We start from the raw sequence: 24376 nt of genomic DNA on the forward strand, positions 1-24376 counted from the left end.
AGAGGAGCCACTACTGTCTCAATGGCCTTAAAGCATACCTAAACTTTCAAATAACTTTTTTGATTTCCTGCTAACTTTTTTGACTTTAATAAATTCTATATCATTCAACTAATTAATTTTGGCTCCAATCCTGTGTTGAAGTCCACTTTCCTTCCTTTATTGTTTTTTTATTTTTTATTTACCCCATTACCTCATTTACCCCATAGAGTTCTATTGAGAGGTTTTTTTTGGAGGCTGATTTTGAGGCGGATTCAGCATCAAAATCAGCATTAAAAAACTGTGGGTGCACTGACCATTAGGCATTATAAAACCTAGAACAGTGGTGCTGGTGTTTTTTTAAAATATGAGATTGTCAACTTTTATAAACCACTAGTTCTACCAAAATTTATTTCTGGCGTTATCACCAGTTAAAAACACAGTCAGGATATGGTAACTGGTTTTATCATGTAAGGCCCGGTTCACGTCTGCGTTCGGCAAGTACATTCCCCTCTCCGCATGAAAAATGTGGAGACAAAAGTGCTGCATTTTTTTTGCATGGAAACCGAGCGGAAACCACATGGACCCCATTATAGTCTATGGGTTCTTCGGGTTCCCTAAGGTAACAGCTTTTTTTATGTGCATTAGGTTTCTGTTCGGGGGGTTCCCAAGTGGACCCCCAAAACAGAAACCCGAATGCAGATGTGAACCTAGCCTCAGAGATACATTTATTTGAAGTGAACCTCCCTCCCCTTCCAACCTCAGTTTCTCTATATTATACAAGAGTGTACCCATCTGTTCTCGCAGAGAGAGAATTCTTTGCTGGCAATAGAGAAGCACAGGAAGGAATAAATGAAGGACAGATAGTAGATGTCAGCACAGGATTTCACAGAAAGGAGCCAAAATCTGTGAATGTAGCATAGTAAAAAAAATATTAATGTCCTAAACTACATTTATCCCATAGGTGATTTAACATGGCTGCCCCAAAATCCTTCATAAAGCTCAGCAGACTTTTAAGTTCTGCAAAGTAAATCTCCCTTACATAAATTAGCTTCCCTCCTTATATTTTGAGTCATCTTCACTCTTTTGTGCATCTCTCCTCGCACCACAATTTGTTATCCCATTTTGTCTGAGTGATAATTGCAATTCACAGAAGCATCATGTATCTCCTCCAGGATCCATCACTTCCCAAGTTGGTGCTATAATTGCAAGAAAAATAATTAGTGAATAAATGTGAAGACCTATGATTAGGGTTGAGCGATCAGGATAGGAAAAGATCAGATCCCTATCGACGATCGAGTAAATTTTACGATCGCAATCGGAATTCCGACCCGATCTTTTCCAGCGGGATCGAGGTCGGAGATTATTTCAAGATGGGCTAAACCCCAAACTGACTTTTCCCATAGAGAAGCATTGACTAGGGTTGAGGATCGGGATCGGAAAAGATCGGATCCCGATCGGCGATTGAGCGAATTTCACGATCGCGATCGGCTGGAAAATTATAGGAAATTGGATTTTGAAATCTGTTCTGAAATCTCAAGATCGGCTCAACCTTACCTATGATCAATTTGTCAAATGCTTTCCATGGTATAAAGTGAAATATTACTGTGCAATAGTGTACTGTACAGTATAGGTTTTGTATCATACCATATTACAGATTGAATTATGTTTCCATCGCAGCCTCTGGCACCTATAGGCAAATCTTCTAGTTTGCATAACCTCTTTAACTAATGAAAAGAAATTTGTAGCATACTAATTTATTTAGATATGCTTTTCTACTTTTAATGTTCTAAGTTTCCATTTATTTCCATGTATTTCAATTTCATTTACATAAAACAGGTCTAACCTACACTTTCTGTTCAATCATTTAATTAGCTAATTATTACGCACTGAGCTGAACATAATGGCACTAGCTATAATTGTTAGCAAAGAGTTGTCTCTGCTTCGAAATTTGATATATTGCTAAATCTATATGAACTTGAACAAATCATCGTACAGAATGGGATTTCACAATGGTTGAAGTTCTCCTCTATAAAAATATGGAAAAATATACAAATGTATCAAAGCTTAATGGACAATGAATGCAATTAACAACACTCTGGCACAAAGTGTTGCTCTCACTTTCTCAATGGCTTTTATTGTGTTCTGTGATATTATTCTGCTGCAAGTAATTTCTGTCAGTTTTAAAGAGGATCTTTCACATCCTCTAAGATAGTGCCTGATATTTACCATTGCAAAGCTGATGGTTCACTGAAGTCAGCGGGGTTTCAGTTTAACTGATATATTGCCCCATTGCAGAGGTATTGGTACTGTTAGTTTCAGGTACCAATATCACTGCACAGTCAAAAGGGCCGACCTTACAGCTGTGTCATCAATGGGTGATAAGGAGCCTCCTTCACTGCAAGAAACTATCAAACTGTACTGTTTAGGGGAGGCTTTCTTCACTACCCAGAGCTGATAGTGAGCAATGTGGCCAAACCCCTCTCACAGTACAGTGATCTTAGTAGCTGAGATTAAAGGCACCAATATTTCTGCAACAGGGGAAGTACTTGTAAAACGGTCAGCTTTGCAGTGTTATGTAATATGAAAAGTTCTTTTTAATATATCTATGCAAAGAAGTATAATTTGTGCTGAATGCTGCTTGGATTCATGTTCACTAAATTGACTGACCATACAGATGTGACCATCATTAGATCAAATTAACTTAAAGGGAGTCTACCACTTCCCCCAAGGATATTGGGAGCACTGCTTTTACTGCTCAAATAGGATGGGCGATGTCATAGCATCTTCCTGCACACAGTGGCTCAGATATTATTATTATTATTATTATTATTATTATTATTATTATTATTATTATTATTATTGTTTATTTATATAGCACCATGGATTGCATGGTGTTGTACATTATTGCATTAATTCCATGGTGCTGTACATTATTACATTAATAATAGAGACAGAAGGTGAGGGGAGAAACTGTTCAGATGGTGGTGTGGTGACAGTAGTGTTATTTGGGTTTGTAGGCCTTCCTGAATAGGTGAGTCTTCAGGGCCTTCTTGAAGCTTTTGAAGCCTGTGATTGTGGGGGTCAGTCTTATGTGTCTTGGTAATGAGTTCCAGAGTATGGGGGATGCATGGGAGAAATCTTGGAGATGGTTATGTGAAGAGTGAATAAGCACAGAGGGGGGTAGGAGGTCTTTATAGGATTAGAGGTTATGTGCGGGCAGGTAGTCAGAGATTAGGTCGGAGATATATGGAGGGGACAGGTTGTGGATGGCTTTGTATGTCAGTATTAGTATTTTGAACTCTATTCTCTGGGCAATGGGTAGCCAGTGAAGAGAATGGCACAGAGAAGTGGCTATTGAAGAATTTGTGGGGAGAGGTGTAGTAGGGATCAGAGCAGAAAGAGAAGTACTCTAAAAGCGGAACTTCCATCCAAAGTGCACCAGTTGTTTCATTTGCATAAGACTTCAAAGTTGTTTTTCTCCAAATCTACATAAGTGATTTACATTACAAAGGTGTGTTGTTTATTAGTGTGATGTTCTCTGTAATATGGTGGAGGAAGTTGAATATGCATGAGGGAGGTGGTAGACTCCCTTTAAGGACTCATGAAACTATTTCAATAAATTATTGTGCCATTGTAGCAAAAAACATTAAAAGCTATACTCCACAACATGAACACTGAAAGGCACGTATAGGATAATATTGTAAAAGCTGTTCCATATATATATCCAAAAGATATAGCTAAACAAAAGATAATCAGTTTATTCCTCCATGTGACATCCAAACATGCTAGGTTATAGGGAGAAATAGAAAGGTTTTTAAGATCCAGTAACTTATCAGTGTGTACTGTACTTCAATGTATATCTTATCTGTAGCCTATGAGAGCTTATATCGTGTAACTATAATAACTGCATTTAACATTTTTTTCAGAAGCTGCGGAATAAGACCAGCATCTAAAGAATCCAAGATTATGGAGCAAACCTTTGAAACCATTGAAGAGAATTTAGAAAGGCATTGCCATACATAGCTAAAATGTGGCCATGTTTCCTGGGAACTGTGGATGGACATAAATTGAATTTTCTGAACTATATTATTTAATACAATTTAAGTCAAACAATTGGGGGGACCACATCCCCCATTTTTATTTCCTTTTTATTTTGTTTATTTTTTTTATACCTTAGTTTTTTTGGTGAGGGCATGGCCAAACCTTTTTTTAGTCTACAGAAATTTTTAAGGCGGGCTCAATTTTTTCTCTTCTTTCTCACCATTGCCTACTTAATGGCAGGAAGTCTACTGCTTTTACAAAGGTCTTACCTGGTGCTTCAGCAAAATAACCGAGGAACTTCTAATGTACAAGGCTCTGTAATTGATGGTTTGATGCCACTTGATAAATATCTGGAACAAAGAATGTTTCGGTCCTCTTACTGGAATACAAAAGGATTAGCGGGTGGAAATATTCAAGGAAAATCGGAGACTAATGCTTTACTTGACCAGCCACTTTGGCTGATATCACGAAACTCAGAATTAAGACAGCTGAGAAGAAGATGGTTTCATAATTTTGTGAACGATCGAGAACTTGCTCAGGGTGTAACATCAAAACTACAGAAGCACACAAATGTAAATAAAGGTACGTCTAATTTCTTCTTTTTTATGTGTTAAGGTGGATTAACACCAGCGCCTGGTCTCCGCTTTGCAGGTTTCCGTCTTCTGCCCAAGAAACTGGACAGGAGACGGAAACCCAGCAGTCAGTTTTCAAACCCATTCACTTGAATAGGTTTGTAAAGTGAGCACATGTGAGCGACTTCTGCCTCTCCACAGCGAAACTGGTTTTTGTTTTTTTTGTTTTTTAAAACTGGACACAAAGTCCTGCATGTCTGACTTTGTATCCGGTTAAAAAAATGGTTTCGCCGGGGAGAGGCAGAAGGCGCTCACGGGCGGCCACTTTACAAACCTATTCAAGTGAATGTGTTTGAAAACTGACTGCCGGGTTTCCATCTCCTGTCCAGTTTCTCAGGTAGAAGACGGAAACCCGCCAAATTGCCTAAAGCAGAGGCTGGGCACTGGTGTGAACCCGCCCTTAGCCGACTTTTTCAACTATAAGCATCAAGGAAGAGACTTAATGTGAGTAATACTGTATTTAGATATGACATTTCGGCTTACTATGAGGTAGAAAAGAGAAACCCCTCAAATTGTTTTTCTTGTGCTCCTTAAAGAGGTTGTGAAGTTTCTGTAAATAAATCATTGTTTGTATAACAAAAAGTTATACAATTTTGGTGACTTAAACTCAGTCCATGGTAATGTGATGGTCAAACATATGACTGTAATGAGCTGTGCACTTGTGTGTCCATTATATGGCCAAGGACTGTATATCACATGACTTTAGACTGATTTTTATCCTCTGGAAGGAATATGCAACTAAGACATCCCTGCTGGAAAATAGGAACTTTCTCTAGCACCACATTTTAGAAGATAGCTCCATATAGATTGATGCATGGTTGAAAAAAAAATTATAGCATAATCTGGGCGTAATAGTCAAGCCAGAATAACTCCTTCAGAAGCAACAGGGATTTATGAAACATAGTATCCCTTTTATCATTTGGAAGTAAATATTGAATTACAGTAAGCAGAGATCTAGAAAAACAAGAGGAACTGATATAGAAAATATATTGGAAAATTGCATAAGTTTTCATTGTAAAATTGATGATATTTATTTGCTGATACACTGATCTTTTATTTGATGATTCATATTTAGCGTAAATTACTTATCTTATAAATGCACAACATTGATCCAATGTTCTTGACTAAAATAAATTAATAAAAAGTAATCTCAATTTAATGGGATCCTGCTTTGAAACAAAACAAATATTAAAGGGATTTTGCCATCTCAAGGTTTCAGCAACTTTGCCTGCAGTCTGTTCTTCTCACTTCCTGTATTTCTCTCCCCTCTTCCTCCCTCTTGCTAAACAGGACACTGAAGTATCATAATAATGCAGATCAGATAATATGCAGATTCTTGTACAGAATGGACTCAGTGTTATCTGTGTGTTTACATAGAAAGATAACAGACTCGGCTTTATCAGAAAACTGCAATTAGCTGAATGATTTTTCTGCCAGCAAGAGCAGTGAGTGACTAATGTCACTTGTCCTATAGGTCTATTGTTATAGCAATGCTGTGTAAATAATGGGAGGAATAAGGTCACATAGCAGGCAAACAAAGCAGAATTTCTAAAGCAATATATTTAGGAAATGTCTTCAATTTACATAACCTACCAGTATAGATAGGATCCTTGAGATGGGAAAACCCCACCACCAAGACACCACAAATAACCTACTCAAAGGCCTTTCTCAAAGAGTCTGTATTGATTGATATGTGGAATGCCAATTTTCATTTTGCTGTATTGGATTGAGATGCTGGTGGCAATTTTTAAATTTTTGTGAATTTTAAGGATTGTAACCTGGATAGCAGCCACCGGTTTCTGCCTTGCATCATTAGTGCAATCCCTTCTTAAGACCAGTGACATTTGTTTCCTTATTGCCTGTAAAGCATAGATAACTGAGCTATTACATCTGAATTAAGCAGTTGTCTCATAGGCCATTAATTCATCTATATCGCACCACCAAATAAAAGTACAGTACACCCCTTGCATGGCAGTACCAAAGAGAGGCAGAGTACACATCTGCTATCTCTAGCAATGTAGGATAAAGTGGCAGCATGCCTATGCAACCACTGCTTTATTCAGAGGGAATCCCCCATCTTGTAAGCAATATGGGTCTGACCACTGGCACATATAACTTATCTTGTCTAAGTTCTAATTTTGTCATAACCAATTTAACAGTTGTTATTTTACTATCAGGTAATTGATACATATAATATGCAGTTTTTAATTAGACAATTACATGGTTGAGAATTCATCTAATTATGTTTTAGGTACTACTTTATAATGAAACAGCCCTTACATATGACCAAAAAAGTGCAATAGCCATACATTTAGTGCTAAGGATGTTAGTGATTCTGCTTTGGGTGAACAGGAAAGACTTTTCCAAAGAAAGATTTTGGGAATTTTTTTTTCTTGATATCTTTGACAGGATCCAATTCCATCTTCAGCAATAAATATGCAACACTTGCACGAATACACAGTTTAACCACGCTTATAAGCAGTGGTGTAACTAGGAATGGCTGGGCCCCAAGGCGAACATTTGACATGCCTCACCCCCCCCCCCCCTCTCCAAGCTCCGTCCTCCCGCACAAACCGCATTCCTACACACAATATTATGCCCCATAGTGGACCCTGCACACACTATTATGCTCCATAGTGGGCCCCTGCACACAGTATTATGCCCCATAGTAGCCTCTGCACAAACTATTATGCCCTATAGTGGCCCCTCGCAAACTAGTATGCTCCATAGTAGCTCCTTCATGCACTATTATGCCACATAAGGACACCTTCATTCAGTATCATGGCCCATTGTTGACCACCCATGAACAATTGCTATTCTCTGGGGACTTTTCAGACCCCAAAGTATAATGATCGGAGATCCAGGGGAGGACACAATCATAAAAAAAAAACAGTTACTTACCTCTCCCTGATTCCAGTGCACTTCTAACTGAGTTCGGCCATCTTCAATGTTGTTACAGATGTCACGTGAGCCAGGCCTGCATTGCAGAATGATGCAGGCCTTGCCCATGTGACGTCTGGGACATCACTAAATAGGCCTGAAGCCTGTCCGAGCACAAGAGAGTTAAGTAACAGTGTTTTTATGTACCTGGCTGTACCTCCCCTGGGCCTCTGATCATTATACTCTGGGGCATGAAGAAGACCCCAGAGTATAATGATAGCAGTGATTTTGGGGTTCACGGGACCATGGCCTCACTTACCGATCACCGCTCCTGAACTGCCTCTGCATGAGTAGGAGTAGGGATCGGTAAGTAAATAGGGCCCCTTACCTGCTGGGGTTACTGCAACAGGCAGATACTTATTAAAAAAAAAAAAAAAATGTCAGAGGCCCACTGGGCCCCCTAATGACTTGTGCCCTGTGGCAGCCGCTACCGCGGCTACCCCACTAGTTACATTACTGCTTATAAGCTGAAGATGAAAACGTCACTCAGATTGTTTTCCTTTTCACAGTTCTATTGTGAAGATCTCTTGACAAGTAACCAATCCTCTCAAAATACAAGAGATAGTTGTTAGTTTATAATACTCATCCAACAAAAGCATTAGTAGAATTTCAGTAAATGTTTATCAGAGTAATGTCTTTGATAAGGTTTAATTTAGAATAATTTCAGTTAAGTTTTTCTCTCCATTTTGTTCTGGAACAATCACATTTATTTTTCTGTTGTATTCAATTTAAAATGTGCAATTTCAAACAATTACATGAATTGTGAATAGTACCAAGAGGAAAATGTGAAAGTCTATTGTAAAAGTCCATTTTAGAATGTTGCAACAATTTTATTTTGGAATAGATACCTTGGATCGTAGCAGTTTATGCACCAGCATGAATAGAGGTTCTTGTAAAGGACATAATAGCCTGAATGTTTCTTAAATTTCTCAAGAGGTAAAAAGAGATTGGCCTTGTCATACTTAAGATGTGCTTTTAGATTAATTTAGATAGAGATCTATCTAACCATAACGTTGTGTTAAAGGGATTCAATCATTAATTTTTTTTCTTGATAATACGTAGGAATAGCTTTAAGAAAGGCTATTCTTCTCCTATCTATAGAAGTCTTCTCCGCACCGCCGTTTAGTAGAAATCCCAGTCTTTTTCTGTATGCAAATGTGTTCTCTTGCAGCACTGGGGGCAGTCCCCAGCCTTCAAACCGCACTGGGGGCGTCCCCAATGCTGTGAGAGAAATCTCCAGCACTGCCTCTATCTTAGCCTGAAACGGCCTCTCCCTGCATCTTCTTCCGGTGCTGGCTTCAAACTTCCAGGCATGCACAGTCGGCTCTGCCGTCGGGCCTCGGGCAGAACCGACTGCACATGCCCGTGGCCATTTTCTTGTGGCTGCTTCCCAAGCTTACTGTGTAAGCAGCCACAAGATAATGGCCGCTTACACAGGAAAATTTCTGTGGGCATGCACAGTCTGCTTTGCCCGAGGCCCAACAGCAGAGCCGACTGCACATGCCTAGAAGTTTGATGCCAGCACCGGAAGAAGACGCAGGGAGAGGCCGTTCCAGGCAAAGATAGAGGCAGTGCTGGAGAGTTCCCTCACAGCATTGGGGACACCCCCAGTGCTGTTTGAGTGCTGGGGACCATCCCAGTGCTGTGAGAGAACTCATTTGCATTCCAAAGAAAACCAGGATTTCTACTGAACGGCGGAGCAGAGAAGACATCTAAAGGTAGGAGAAGAATAGCTTTTCTTAAGGCTATTCCTATGTCTTATCAAGAAAACATGTCATTTCAATGATTGAATCCCCTTAATTTCTCAAAAAAATTATACAACCTTGTACTGACACCTATAGCAGAAATAATGTGCAATTCAATAAGGCAATTTTTTTCAAAGCTGATCATATTGTATTATTGTGGGATATCTTGAGCTAAAAAAAAAGTAAATAAGGACACTTCTGTATACACCACAATTGATATCTGCCTTTCCCAATCCATGGTAAAAGAGCAGACCTTGTTTTTGCAGAATTTTGTTTTTGAAAATCAGATGACCAAAGAGTTCATATAATTTCACTTTGGAGTCCTGTGTCATGATGCTGTATTTTCTGAATCAGAACTGGCTTAGGCTATAGTACATTCTGTTTTTCTTTCATACACAAAATCTACAACCAGTAACAGTTTTATGTGAACCATTGGGTGTAATAGAAAGATGGATTGTAAAACAGTTATCAGTTTATATCAATTTAAGCGCCATTTATTTTTTAAAGCAGTACTGCTATGGTCCATTTGATATATTTGTTAAAACGACATTTATGCAATATTCCTTTTGTTAAAGTGGTGTTTCAATGCTCTGCTGGGTATATTGTTAGATAAATTGTTCTCTTGTACTAGGGGAATTGATTTTGTTGCCATGTGTGATTTTTGGAGACGTTCGATCACTATGTGATACTCGCTATCTCCTGCTAAATTTTGTCAAACTACGGTAATATTAGATATTCCTGTAGCCCACATTTTTTCCACATTTATGAATAATCTATGGAAGTTCAGAAGTTTACAAAGCTTTAATGAAGCACCCACAGAAAAGTAAGGGTGCACGCCGCATCTTTGTCTATATTATTGAATATATGTGCCAATATAAAGGGTTCACATAAATGGCTCTTCAGTCTGCATGAAAGCTTGAATAAATACTCCAGTAAATTTGCTTTGACCCATCCACAATACCCCTTTTGATATAATCCACTGTAATGTGCATTAATATGATGTAATTATATGGAACAAAAATGCTGTGCAAAGGTCCAGTGTGCATGGTAGTTATCAGTCCCCAGCCACTCCCAGGTAGTCCTCCTTAAGTCTACTTTGCCCTCCACCTAAGCAATCTTAGCTCCTAGCGTGCTATTTCCTATGACATTTTTTTTCCGTTCTGTTTTCTGATTTTGTTTCTGATACCAGACTTTATTCTACTGATTTCCTGTTCATTCCTGACCTCTGAACCTGTGGTGCCTGCCCTGACCTGCTGTCTATTTACTGACTTCTGCTAAACTCAGCCAATGCTGACTTCAGCTTGTACCTGAGCACTCTCATGTCTGGTCCTTTGCTACACTGCACTGGTGCCTCGTGGCATTAGGCCAAGCATCACCGCCACCATTCCATGAGGTAGTGACCTGGCAGTCTTTCTCTGGTGAAGTCCAGAGCACAGTGACGTACAGTCGCTAAATGGTGAAAACGGGGTAGATTTTTTTTAACTCTTTCCTGACATTCTCTGTAATAGTATGGCAAATATTGAGTCTTTAACTATGGTGGCTGCTAAGGAGCTGAGTGGCTGTCATTGCTGCCAGGGCTCTGCTGTTTATACAACAGATACCCCGTGGCAATGCCCTTGATAAGTACGCCATTTTCCCAGCAGTGCATGGACACCACCATTTTGGGATTAAATGCCCCCTGGCTGAGATCTGGGGGTATTGATCCATTTCTATGACAGCTGGGAGCCTATTGAAGGCAGCATGTGATAAAAGTATAGGGATTTCTAAAGACATTGCAATGCATTGGCATTGCAGTGTATTGCTATTTTTCTAGTTACATATATAAAAGAAGCAGCATAGGTAGAGAGGAGCAAACAAAGCGTCCAGGCGCCGGCCGTTTCACGCTGAACAATCCTTCTCCTGCCCCAAACTATACAAACTTAATGCAGTACAAATGAATTAGCCACCTTATGAAAAGATTAATGTCTACAAACCTTTAGTTAGAGGGGCTGACCAAATATACATGTGAACAAAAGGAAACAGACAAAACTCCCAGGGGAGTTAACTGGGAAAATACTAAGCACATATTGAAAATGTATCAAAATCTGGACTCTAAAGTGGATCATCCTCCCCACCATCCAGCTGAGCCACCATAGCCCCCCTAATCATGATCACAGCTTTAAGCACCCAAGGGTCCCATCCAAGCTTTCCCTATTGTTCCATTTCAAATGCAAATTGTTACAACAGTCATCAGGACAGGTCAGCCGCAATGATTCTATAGAGCCTATTGAAATGTGCCCACTTACTAAATGAGATTAATTCAGAATACCACGATTTAATCGCTTATCTTCTCCATGCTCCACTTCTGTCTTCCACTCTCCAGCGGCAATCCAAGATCTGATAAAGGTCTTACATGACGAAAAACATTAACTTGATTCATGGATTTCATATTCACTGAATAAATACATCATATACCTACATTGCTGAGAGTCTGGTTTATATTCTTTCTGCGCTTTGGGGTGAAACCCATCTGGAGCACCAATTCCCTACCCGATTGGGAGTGCCATGATTACATCTTTCAGAATATCACAATTGTCATCAAATAAACATCAATTTGTATCACTGGATTTTTGTGACTGTTCTGTATATGCATTTTATTCTACATATGCAGGGCCGCCATCAGGAATTTTGGGGCCCCATACAGCCTAAGTGTCTGCCCCCCCCCCATTTTAAAACTACTTTAATTTGCGACACACCAATTCTGTATTACATTTCCCTTTATTTAGCAGCTTTACAAGGCTTAATCAGATTCTATTTGCAGGTATAATCTGCTACGTGTGACAGCGCCTATAGGGAGCCAACACCATCTATAAGAGCCTCCTAATAAATCCTCAGGGCTTATTCACATTGCGTTTTTGGCCTCCCTTGCCGGGATACGTTGGTAACCAGTCAGAATCAGCTGTCAACTTATCCCTGCACGAAGAACTGGCCATTAAAAAAAAGGGGGGCCTGCAGTTCTCTGTGCAGGGATAAGTGGGGAGCTGATTGTGACTGGTTACCAACGTATCCCGGCAAGGGAGGCCAAAAACGCAATGTAAACACTCCTTTAAAGTGAAAGTCCCACCCCCAAACAGGCTGCTATGCTAGTAACATAGCAGCCTACATCATTATTAATACAAAGCACACATACCTTTGGAGCTATTGTGTGCTTTGTAGTTCTCCAGCTAAAAACTTATATATTATATATTATTGCCCCAGTTCCCTCTCCGCAGTGCCGCACACCTGATGCCCCAACAATCCCCCTCCCCCCCCCCCCCCGTGCACCTTCTAACATCTTTCCACTGCCCCCTGTACCCATACCTCCCAACTTTTGAAGAACCAAAAGAGGGATAAATTGTGCGGCGCGCTTTGCGCGCCGCGGCAAATTTAGCACCACCCACTGTTATGTTGACTCCACCCATTCTCATTAATTTTTCATGTGCCCACACACAGTATAATCCTCCTACAGTCACCCGTACATTATATGTCCCCCCTCTATCTCTCCCCCAGCTTCATATACACCCTTCATCTGCACCCAGTTTCATGTCTCCCACCCAATCTCTGCCCCCAGATTCATGTCCGCCCATCCATTTCTGCCACCAGTTTCATGTCCCCCCCTCCATCTCTGCCCCCAGTTTCATGTCCCCTCCATCTCTGTCCTGTTTCATGTCCCCCATCTCTACCCCCAGATTCATGCCCTCCATCTCTGCCCCCCAGATTCATGTCCCTCCATCTCTGCCCCCATATTCATGTCCCCTCCATCTCTGCCCCCATATTCATGTCCCCTCCATCTCTGCCCCCATATTCATGTCCCCTCCATCTCTGCCCCCATATTCATGTCCCCTCCATCTCTGCCCCCAGATTCATGTCCCCTCCATCTCTGCCCCCAGATTCATGTCCCCTCCATCTCTGACCCCAGATTCATGTCCCCTCCATCTCTGCCCCCATATTCATGTCCCCTCCATCTCTGCCCCATATTCATGTCCCCTCCATCTCTGCCCCCATATTCATGTCCCCTCTATCTCTGCCCCCATATTCATGTCCCCTCCATCTCTGCCCCCAGATTCATGTCCCCTCCATCTCTGCTCCCATATACATGTCCCTCCATCTCTGCCCCCATTGTCATGCCGTCCTCTCCATCTCTGCCCCCATATTCATGTCCCCTCCATCTCTGCTCCCATATTCATGTCCCTCCATCTCTGCCCCCATTGTCATGCCGTCCTCTCCATCTCTGCCCCCATATTCATGTCCCCTCCATCTCTGCCCCCATATTCATGTCCCTCCATCTCTGCCCCCATTGTCATGCCGTCCTCTCCATCTCTGCCCCCATATTCATGTCCCTCCATCTCTGCCCCCATTGTCATGCCGTCCTCTCCATCTCTGCCCCCAGTGTCATGCCGTCCTCTCTCTGCCCCCCGTTTCACGTTCCACATTACACTGACTAACTTACCTTCTCTCGCAGCTCTCTGCGCGCCTCTCTCTCACTGGCGCACAGTTATAGACGCGATGTGACGTAATCACATCGCGTCTACAAGCCAGTAGCGGAGGCGGCGAAGCGAGGAGCTGACACAGGTCAGCTCCTCGCTTCAGCCGCATATGTGACAGCGAGAGAGGCGCACAGCGCCGAAGCAAGGAGCTGACCTGTGTCAGCTCCTCGCTTCGCCGCCAGCTACTGGCTTGTAGACGCGATGGCTGAAGCGAGGAGCTGACCTGTGTCAGCTCCTCGCTTCGCTGCTGCCCACGGCTACTGGCTTTTAGACGCGATGTGATCATATCGCGTCTACAAGCCAGTAGCAGCGGCGGTGGCGAAGCGAGGAGGTGACACAGGTCAGCTCCTTGCTTCAACCGCGTATGTCTTCAACTCAGATCTGCGTCCTCTGGATGCAGATCTGAGTTGAAATAGGACATAAAGACTTCAAAGTGCTTCAGAATAGTGATTGTGTTTTCAGAGATATGTACAACTGCCTATACATTTATGTACAGGTGAATTCACTACATATAGCACAGAGTATCATTGCTGGGATATGGCTTTTATGGAAAGTGCTTTATACAGTACTTGGCCTGTGTGGGATTGAAGGATTGCTAATACTGAAAATCATAAATAAGAGGTATGGGGGCTATGGATGAAATGGTAACCTTTTCAAAAGCTGAACAAGCTTATTAAGAAATATATACAAAAGGTTTCCATTGCAGGTTTCATTCATAACAGCTGTGTCACACATACAAAATAGTCACTTCCATAATTGGGGCAGGATGCGTTCAGCTTCTGGACTGGTTACCACCTAGAACCAAAAGAGTCCTGTTGAAGCGGTGTAGACTGAAGGAGGATGGTGAATGCCAACTATGTATAGCCGGGCTCATGACATGTCATCCTCTGTATTTACAACCGATATTGCTGGATACGTGTGTCCTATGTTGCTGCTGTGCCGTCCAATATCTATTGTGAGGTCCTCTTCTGTTGTCTTAAGGTATACGGGATTATCAAAATTCATGCTTTTCATGTTCTTTCTGGCAGCGAAACACAACGGGCAGACTAAAAACAAAACGGGTTATTCATATGAAATTGCCAAATAACTTCTTAACCTTAAACAATTTTGTATGCGTGAATGCAGCTGTAAATGTGTATTGACTGTGACCTTTTTTCTTGAAATAGGACATACACAATGACTGCTACGGGCGCCAGGGGGCCGGCACACGGTGGCGGGCCAAAACCGGGCCCCCCCCATTTTTCAATTTGGCCGGCCCCTGACGCCAGTACCAGTAGTACTGCCCTATCGGCGGCCCTGTACATATGTATATGCATTTTACATAGATATTACTACATCTTTTATCAAATCTTAAATTGGCACAAAACCTTTGTAAAGGAGGCAATTTGCATATTTATAATTCATATTGCACATTGGCTGTTATATTTTCAACAAAGTGTCAGAAGAAAATATAGTATTTAAGCTCTTGGCACAGCGAATATGAATGTTGAAAGCAATTAATACGTTTTCTTTGAAGGAATGTAAAAAAATAAGCGAAGGTACAAAAATATGAACCAGAAGTGACAAGTACAATTTTATGTCAATGTTAGGAATGTATCTGACTATACGTTAGTGTCATAGTATCATAGCCAACTTTCTAAAGTGAAATATGTACAATGGGAAATGTTTGCTCTCTCTTCAGTTTTCAGTAGACATTGACTGTTGTAAGTAATAGATTTCGCTGAGATTAATTTTTCCCCCAAAATACCACATTTTACACAAATATTGAAGGCAGAGTATGAGTTCCTAATAGAGCTGTTGAACACTTGTGTCTAAAGTACACAGCACTTTTAAAGTGGTTATCCAGACTATTTTTATTGATGATATAGCCACAAAGATCTCATTGACATTGTCGAAGGTCAAACTGTGATATCTAAAAGACTGGGATGAATCCTATACTGAATGGTAGGTCTTGCGGGGTGTTCGAAGTATGCGGTGGTTAGTATCCACCATTACCATTACCATTGTTGGTGTAGGGGTAGAGGTATGAGCTGGGGGTTGGGAGAGAGTTTTATGGACACTGTTGAGCCGGCAACATAGTAAAAGCATATAGAGAGTAAAGGAGACAAACAACATATGTTTGAAAGATCCTGCTCAGGCTGAGTTAACATGGTGCATTTTTACCTAAAAATCAGAGAACTACATGCATTTTTGAGCACTATGTTTAGTTTTTAAAAGTGCATGTGGTATTAAAATACACAAACAAAAAAGCACCATGTGAAGACAGCCTTACTGGGAATTATTGTATTATGGGACCAGATTAGTGATTGTGCTTCACAGGCATTCTCAGTTAATATATACAGATACATATGCATATTCTTACATACACATACATTTGCATATATTTATAAGTAAATATATACACACATGAATGTATATATATATATATATATATATATATATATATATATATATATATATAGGACATAGCAAGTCTGAGAGTATTGCACCAATTATAGTTTGAATATCATTTGCGATGTCTGAGAACAGATGTCTAGAATTTCCATAATATATATATATATATATATATATATATATATATATATATATATATTATAAACAATATACTTCCCTAATGGATGAATATGTGTCATAGCAAACGTCACGTTACTTATTGAAATAACCATGTCATGGACAATGAAATGACCTCACACTGAACCATCATATTGTACTGCATGTTTATTTTGGTTTATCCAGTGCTGCGGTTTCATTAGTACTACAAAAAATAATGGGGAGATTTTTTATCCCATCTACACCATTTTTCTGCAGATAGGTGATAATGTGGTGTACCTAAGATATAAGACCCTTTCATGTGCCACATGCGCGCCCCATTTATTGAATGGGGATTGAGTGTGGGGGAGAATGAATTGGGTTGGGGCAGAAAGCGGGCCAGGATGGTATACAGTATCTCTGCCGTACATATTTGTTTTTTTTTATTTTTTTTTATTTATATATATATATTATATATATATATATATATATATATATATATATATATATATATATATAATATTTTTTATTGAAAATATTTGTTATAACACACTCTAGTTTCTATGTCCATTCAGTGGATTTCTATTCAGGCTGGAACCTCTTGATAAATCAGTCACATTTTTCACCTGTTGGGTCTTTAGTAGGCTGGAGTACCAAACACCATTCTTAATACATTTGTTTGAATATGGAGATTTCAGATATGTAATTCGTGTTGTTTGCAGGCATTCAAAATACTTTAAACTGTACTGATCTTCAGGTCCTTGCTATAGGATATGTGTGTCCTTTTTTTTCCTTTGGCTTGTACTGTATAGTATGTCTCATTTAATATCGCTAACAGGACCTTTTAGCCTATCATCAAGTTTCTGTAACAATTGAGCAATACAGAATAATAATAATAATAGTAATTCTGAGCTACAATGAAGAGCTTTGTCCTTGATTTCTGTGATTCGGATCTTCTAGTTCATCACTTAGTCATTTATACTTTACTAGCCTCTGCCCACGACTTCATCTGCGTGTTGTTGGCGTCGATGATCCATCTATATTCAGCAAATTGCTACCATTGATGGTGCACCTGTTCTGGCATTTTGGTAGTTCTCAAGCTGTCCTGCTGCTGATCTTGTTCCCCGCGACCATGCCTGTGATTGTTCTGGCATCTCAGGAGCTGGCTGGGATGCCATATAATGAGCGTGTTGTTGGTGTCGATGATCCGCCTGCTCCAGTCCTTCGGCCTGCTGTTGAACTCATTCCTAACACCGTGCCCGTGATTGTTCTGGCATCTCAGCAGCTGACTGGGACACTATATAATGAGCGTGTTGTTGGCCATTCAGCCATTTTTTGTGTGTGATTGAGTAACAAACATCCAAACCCACAAACTTTTCACATTTATAATATTAGTAGGATGTACTGTACTGTAGTTTCTTGACAGTATTAAAGTAGTTTTCTGTTCATTTTTTTTTTTTTTTTAAAGTGTGTTAGTGCCATTAATGGGTTAATAAGTTCACCCAAATAGCTTTAGCAGTGAGAGCTCCTGGTATTCTCTGCATTTGTTTATATGGTTAGGTTCCTGCTCCCTTATCCTACAACTACCATGATGCATTGCTCTTCACTCAACTCAGATGCTCCTCTATTTCCCACCCTCTCTCACATCCCCTCCCTGTTTCCCCAGTTAGCCCACAGACAACTAGCCCTATTTACCTTGCCTGGATCTTCTGTCCTTCTTCTCTTCTCGTCTGCCAGTGTCTGCGCAATAGAACTAGAGTGTACTTCAGGCTGATAGGGTTGGGTTGGTGGGGGTAGTATTGGTGTCGTTCGGTTTCTGGAAATGGGAAAACGGAACATCACCAGATAATCAGAAAATGTGCCTTGGGCAGTATGAGTAAATATGCATTTTTGATAAAGTAAGTTAGTTAGAAGTTAAGCGGGGGAAGGTGTTTAGTTTAGGGTTAAATTAACTGTTTTGAGGGAAGTCATAATAATAACATATAACTTTTTTTTGTTTACTTAGTTGTCATATAAGCTGCCTGCTTGGCTATTTCCATAGCTCTCATTCAGTTGAATTGAGAGACCCAGGCAAGAGCTACCCTCTCTGTTCACTTTTGGGGACAGACTAGGTCTTATTATCATGACAGAAGTTTGGCCAAAAATGGGGCCTGCATTTATTAGGCATACATACTAATATAGAATACTCCTTTAGGTTGTTGCCATGCTGTATAAAATGTGGCACTATAGCTGCCCTCCAGTGGATATAAATCAGTCCACGGTCATGTGATGTACAGTCCACGGTCATGTGATGTACAGTCCGTGGTCATGTTAAGTACACACAGGTGCACAGCTCGTTACCAGGCAGATGTCTGATTACTATACTGTGACTATAACAAGCTATGCACCTGTGTGTCCATCACATGACCATAGACTATATATCACATGACCACGAACTGTACATCACATGACCATGGACTGATTTGTATCCACTGGAATTAAGCTGCATAAATTACAGCAAACAGAGATCTAGAAAACCATGAGGAATTGAGTCAGAAAAAAATATTTTACAACATTTGTGGCAGTACCGTTAAAGTGGTTTCCCCATGGACATAAACTAAATTTGCAGACAGTTAAAAATTTAACATTTTTGGAAATATAAGTATTTTTAAAAAATTCATAGTTTTAAATATTTTGTCTAATTATTTTAGTGGTGAAAGTCTTGTATCTTGAGTGCAGGAATTTTGTATGGTCTGGATTTCATTATTGTGTCTGGATTATTTCTTCATGCCTGTAGCATCCCCACCTCATAATGCCCGCATTAAGGAAATCATGGATGTGTTTCTGACAAGCTTGAGATCAAAGAAAGATTATGTTGATTTTTGAAGACCTGCCTAACCATTTATTGTATATAACAGAGTCCTGAATCCTCTCTAGTGGCAGAAAGTAGTGTCTCCCGCACATCCCGATTCTTCTGTTCCAGCAGCTTCTCCCGGGTGTCTTCATGAGTTCCGTTGAAGCTGCTGAGTGGCCTCAGTGGTTACGTGAATGGAATAAACTGGGAGGCGGTATTTTTTAAATCAGCCACTGCTTTTAGTGTGATTTTATCCACCTGTCCATGCTCCTGTCCAGGTCGCCCTCCACTGTCTCCTCTAGGTGGTGGTACATTTACATCACAATGCTGACGTTCTTTGGCATGAGCTATAGTGCACCCTGATGGCAGCAGTAGAAGGAGGTTAGGAAAGGGGCGTGGATGGCTGTGTACACCTCTTCCTATTGAACACAAGCACACTCAGCCAGGCCAAGTGTGTATGTACATGGAGTTCAAAGAAGTAGATTTCTGAGAGTAGTTTCACACTTTTATTTTAACATAGCAGTCAAAGACAGATACAAACAGAAAATTTCCTGGCAGAATGTAATGTCCACGTATATTGTGTAGTGGTCCTGAAATTAGATTAGATCTAAAGTTCAAAAATATGTGAACACAGGTTTGTTTCCTGTGATGGTGAGCTGTCTGTATGTCACTCCCAGACAGGGAGTATTGGCTGAAATCTTCATTCTTTGTTTCATAGTAATGAGCATCCTGCACCATGCTGACTAGGTAACTAGAACCACATATAGATGTTATCTTGGCGGTATAGGGTGCTTGGTGATACTTTTGTTTCTTGGAGCAGACACTTTAGCGGGTACAAATGTCCACAAACAGTTTAATTGATTGAAGGAGTAAAATCTTCTTCACAAACATAATTGTCCTGACTAACAGATCTCAGCTCAGCTTCCAAACATCGCTCTAACAGTTCCTTACAAGCACAAGTCAGTTTGGCTCATTAGACCTGCAAGGCATCAGAGCGATATATACTTCTTTATAAAACCTACAACACCCATGTTGTTAATGAGCCACGATTGCCATAAATATGGAGAATGGCTAATTGGTGTAAGGAGCCACCTATCTGTGCCTACTTCAACTACAAGGTCTTTTTAAGGCGTTTTCCATATATCGTTTAGAAAGGATAAGCAATTTTAATACTTCCAAACTCTTTGACTACTTTTGAAACATACAAGGCTTCGAAACGTACACTATACTCCTTTAACAAACTCTTCAATTAAATGTGCCTATACTCAGCAGAGCCTGAAGATTGTGGGGCATTTGGATTGTCTACTGAAGCAATTGAATTAGTCCTTGACACAGGTTTGTGGTGCGCATGCTAGTAAACTCTCCATTCTTTTTTTTTTCTTTTAAATGTAGATTGTGAACCCCATAAAGGGATCACAATGTACTTGTTTTTCCCTATCAGTATGTCTATGTGGAATGGGAGGAAGTCCACCCAAACACAGGGAGAACATACAAACGTCTTGCAGATGTTGTTCCTGGTGGTATTCGAACCCAGGTCTCCAGCGCTGCAAGGCTGCAGTGCTAACAACTGAGCCACTATGTTTGCCCTATGCTCTCCATTCTTTCTGTGCCCATAGAAATCAATAGATAGATCCAGCCTTAACTTTAAATTCAGTAGAGGAACAATCAATGGCCACCTATAGACACATGTTTGATAGCAATTTTGTTTCGAAAAACTATCTCGTGATACAAGAAGGTAAGGAAAGACATATCTGTTTGTCAAGGTCCAACTGTACTGAAAAGCTGAGTTGTACCTTATGCTGTATTGTGTACGACTGTCCACTAAAAAATAAAAAAATACTGTATGAGATTTTTAATAACAGTCTTTGATTGGGTATCACTGAAGTATAAAGCTTCCCCTAGGAACATCTGCAGATGCGTCTACGCTTAACTTATCTCCAATTTGGTCAAGGATTCCACCTCATCTTCAAACCAATTAAATATAATATCATGACATGCTACCAAATGCTTGGAAAAGCTGTAAGCAGTCTCAGTGTATAATGGGCTCTATGGAGGGGAGAGGGGGAGAAGAGCAAAGAGGAGACCACAGAAAGGTGACTTAGTGGTAACCAATGTAACCTTGCAGCACTGGAGTCCTTGGTTTGAATCCAACCAAGGGCAAGATCTGCAAGAAGTTTGTATGTTCTCCTTGTGTTTGTGTGGGTTTTTACTGGCTCCTCCAGTTTCTACCCACATTCCAAAGACATAGTGATAGGGAACTTAGATTATGAGCCCTACTTGGGACAGTGACAATATCTTGTAAAGTGCTTTGGAATATGATGGCGCTATGTACGTAAGCAAATAAATAAATATACAAGGAGAAAGACTGATATGAGGCCATTTAAGCATTAGATGAGTTATTTCCATCAGGAAAAGGCTGGATACCAATTCCTTACAACCCAGCTGTATTGTAAGAGATAATTTTCCCTATATATTGTTGACGTCGCTCTCCTCCTCCCCTCTCCATAGAAGTCTATTGCACAGATTTGATCATTGATATAAAGAGAGAAATAACTGAAGAAACTGACGCTTTTCTTTTATAAAGTATATTGCAAAATTGGTTATTTTGATCTGAACTATGGATTTTATGAGGAGAAAAAAAAGTTTAGTTGCACTTTCAGTAGAAAATGTGGCCTCTGTAATAGACCAGCCTCACTTATACTGAAACCTGCTAGCCTAATGGAGAACACACAAAAATATATTTAATAAAAGTGCACAATACATCTGTAAGCTGTAATATTCTCTATAACTTTACATCATTTTATTTAATAGGGATAGGTTTTGTTTTCTGTACAGACAGTGGAGATAGATGTGTGATTAATCCGTTTTTATGAGATTGCGTGCTATTGATTATTAAAGACATATGCGAGGTACTGGTGTAAATTTACCAAGGCTGAGTATATTAATCATCATTATTATTTCACTATCCTACAGTACACAGGTGCTGACTTTGACATATGGTGTATTCATTCAACATTCATCTTTTTTTTTTTTTTTTTTCAGGTACATACATTGGATGCTTCATGGAAAATGTGGAAGATAGGACTCTGAAGGCTACAGTATTCTATGATCTGAGGAAGATGACTATAAGTCATTGTCAGAGTGCCTGTGCAGAAAGGTAATGTATCTGCTAACAGACTGGGGTAGGGAGTAAATTTCACACTTAACTGAGTATTCTGCACTAATGAACTGTAGGGATAGGATGACATGAAAAACCGCACACTGTATCCCAAACCTTCACCGTATTACTATCTAGGGCACATGGCAGGACTTGGCTATACTACATTTTATTAAAAAAGACACCATAAATGCAGCAATACTGGTAAAATGTGATTGAGGGATATTTCTAATATTCATTCATTATCTTGTACTTTTCAGAGTATGATTTCTGTGACCTATAGTGTATTGTACATATTATTTAAAGAGGTTGGACAATTCCTTTTATTAAAGTACCCTGCTGAAAAGATTCTGAAACCTGCAATAATCAGCTATAGCTTACATGAGACTTTGACAGTAGGTTATGAATTTTAAGACAGCGCCACCACAGGAAACATGATACATTACACAGTTCCCTTTAAAATGAATAGGCTGCCTGTATGTTACATGGACACTTTGGGTGCTACAGACACAGTATTGGGAGCACTGGCTGATAGATGAGGATCCTAAACAGAAAAATATCATCTAGTCACTAACAGGTTAATACTCTAGTACTCTATAGGGAAATCCGCTTTACACTATAAGGGTGCATTCACACGGAGCTATTTTGCGGCCGTGATTTTGCGGCTGTAAAAATAAGCTCAAATTGAGCCCGCCGTTACTCCTTGTGAAGGCAGCCTAACATTGGCATACAAGATTCACGATGTTTGCCACATGTCTCATATGCATGAAATTTGCTAATTTTGACCGCTTATCATTTCTCTTCTCACTCTTTGAAAGTGGCAGGCGAAGTGGGTGGATTTAGCCGGGGCCTTCTGCTGACCAAGAGATTTACTGTAATTCGCTGTTTGTGTGTCTATGGTTTCCCATCCATATGTCATCCCTTTTTACTTCTGTTAAAAAAAAATTGAGAGTAGATTAATTTTGTTCTCCACTCACTTAAGGTCACATGGCTTCACATATGCAATTTTAAGAGCATTTCTTGCAACAGTCCATGAAATACAGACATGGATGGACTTTACAAGGATCAATTTAGTTGAATGAGCATGTTCTGTCTGTAACAGATAAAAGTATTCAAGATGTCTCATTACATCTATGTAATTTAATGGGTCAAAGATCTGCCTGTTGAAAACATGGCGATCATATGGTGAAAAATCTGTGAGGTGTGAATGAGGCCTTGATATTTATTAGTCTACAGAAGTGTGGAATTGTAGAGAATAGGGTATGTCAGGGTCCCAGTATGTCATCTATCTGGTTTGGCTAAGGTCCACTCCTAAGGACGATAAGTGACCCTTGGTATTCACCATCTAACCCCTGTAAGGAAATGCATAATACAAAGTAGACTACAATCAGATCAGACAGCATACATGCACAGAATAAACAAACCATTATATAAGACTGGTAAGAGAAGGACCGAAACAGCAGACCAGGACAAGCAGATAACAGAGGCTGAGTCTTGACAGGCAGCAGAGGTACACGAGTACATGACAAAAAACAAGTCAGCCATGGGACCAAGGATGACAGACTCCATGGTTCAATGAACAGCCCCAACTCCAGGCCTAAAGACAAGGAACATGACTCAAATCCAAGGGATGGAATACTAGGTCTTACAATAACCACTCATATAGAAGACTTAGATACAGTCAAAAGGACATGCAAACAAACAGACATTCAAACAGAAGGACAGAAACCTAAACTCATAAAGAGACATATACAGTGGAAGGTCAAGAGGCTAAACATATATAGCAGAAGGCATGGAGACAAAGACAGATAGCAGAAACGCATACATGACAGAAGAGGCAGAGACTAAGATAGATAGCATAGATGAAAATATGTATCATGGATGTGTTTACTTCTGCTATATAAGTATGTAGACATCCACACGATAATACATAACAGGATAAATGTCAATGATACATGATACGAGAAGAGCATATGAGTCTTAACAAGAATACACAGCAGGCAAATACAGACAGA

At 40.1% G+C, this 24376-nt stretch overlaps 1 protein-coding gene across 2 annotated transcripts in view; it reads left to right on the top strand.

The window, feature by feature from the left end:
- Positions 1 to 24376, top strand: part of WSCD1 (WSC domain containing 1) — a 169809-nt gene that overhangs the window by 51837 nt on the left and 93596 nt on the right. Inside the window, exons 2-3 of one of the 2 annotated variants that reach the window (XM_075263845.1) lie at positions 3906 to 4602; positions 22247 to 22361. In XM_075263845.1, coding sequence (XP_075119946.1) covers positions 4173 to 4602; positions 22247 to 22361 — 545 coding nt within the window. In that variant the 5' untranslated portion in view covers positions 3906 to 4172. The remainder of the gene's footprint in view (positions 1 to 3905; positions 4603 to 22246; positions 22362 to 24376) is intronic. The other variant, XM_075263846.1, reaches the window with a different exon arrangement.

This window comes from Leptodactylus fuscus, chromosome 2 (assembly GCF_031893055.1).
Source record: "Leptodactylus fuscus isolate aLepFus1 chromosome 2, aLepFus1.hap2, whole genome shotgun sequence".
Lineage (NCBI taxonomy): Eukaryota > Metazoa > Chordata > Amphibia > Anura > Leptodactylidae > Leptodactylus > Leptodactylus fuscus.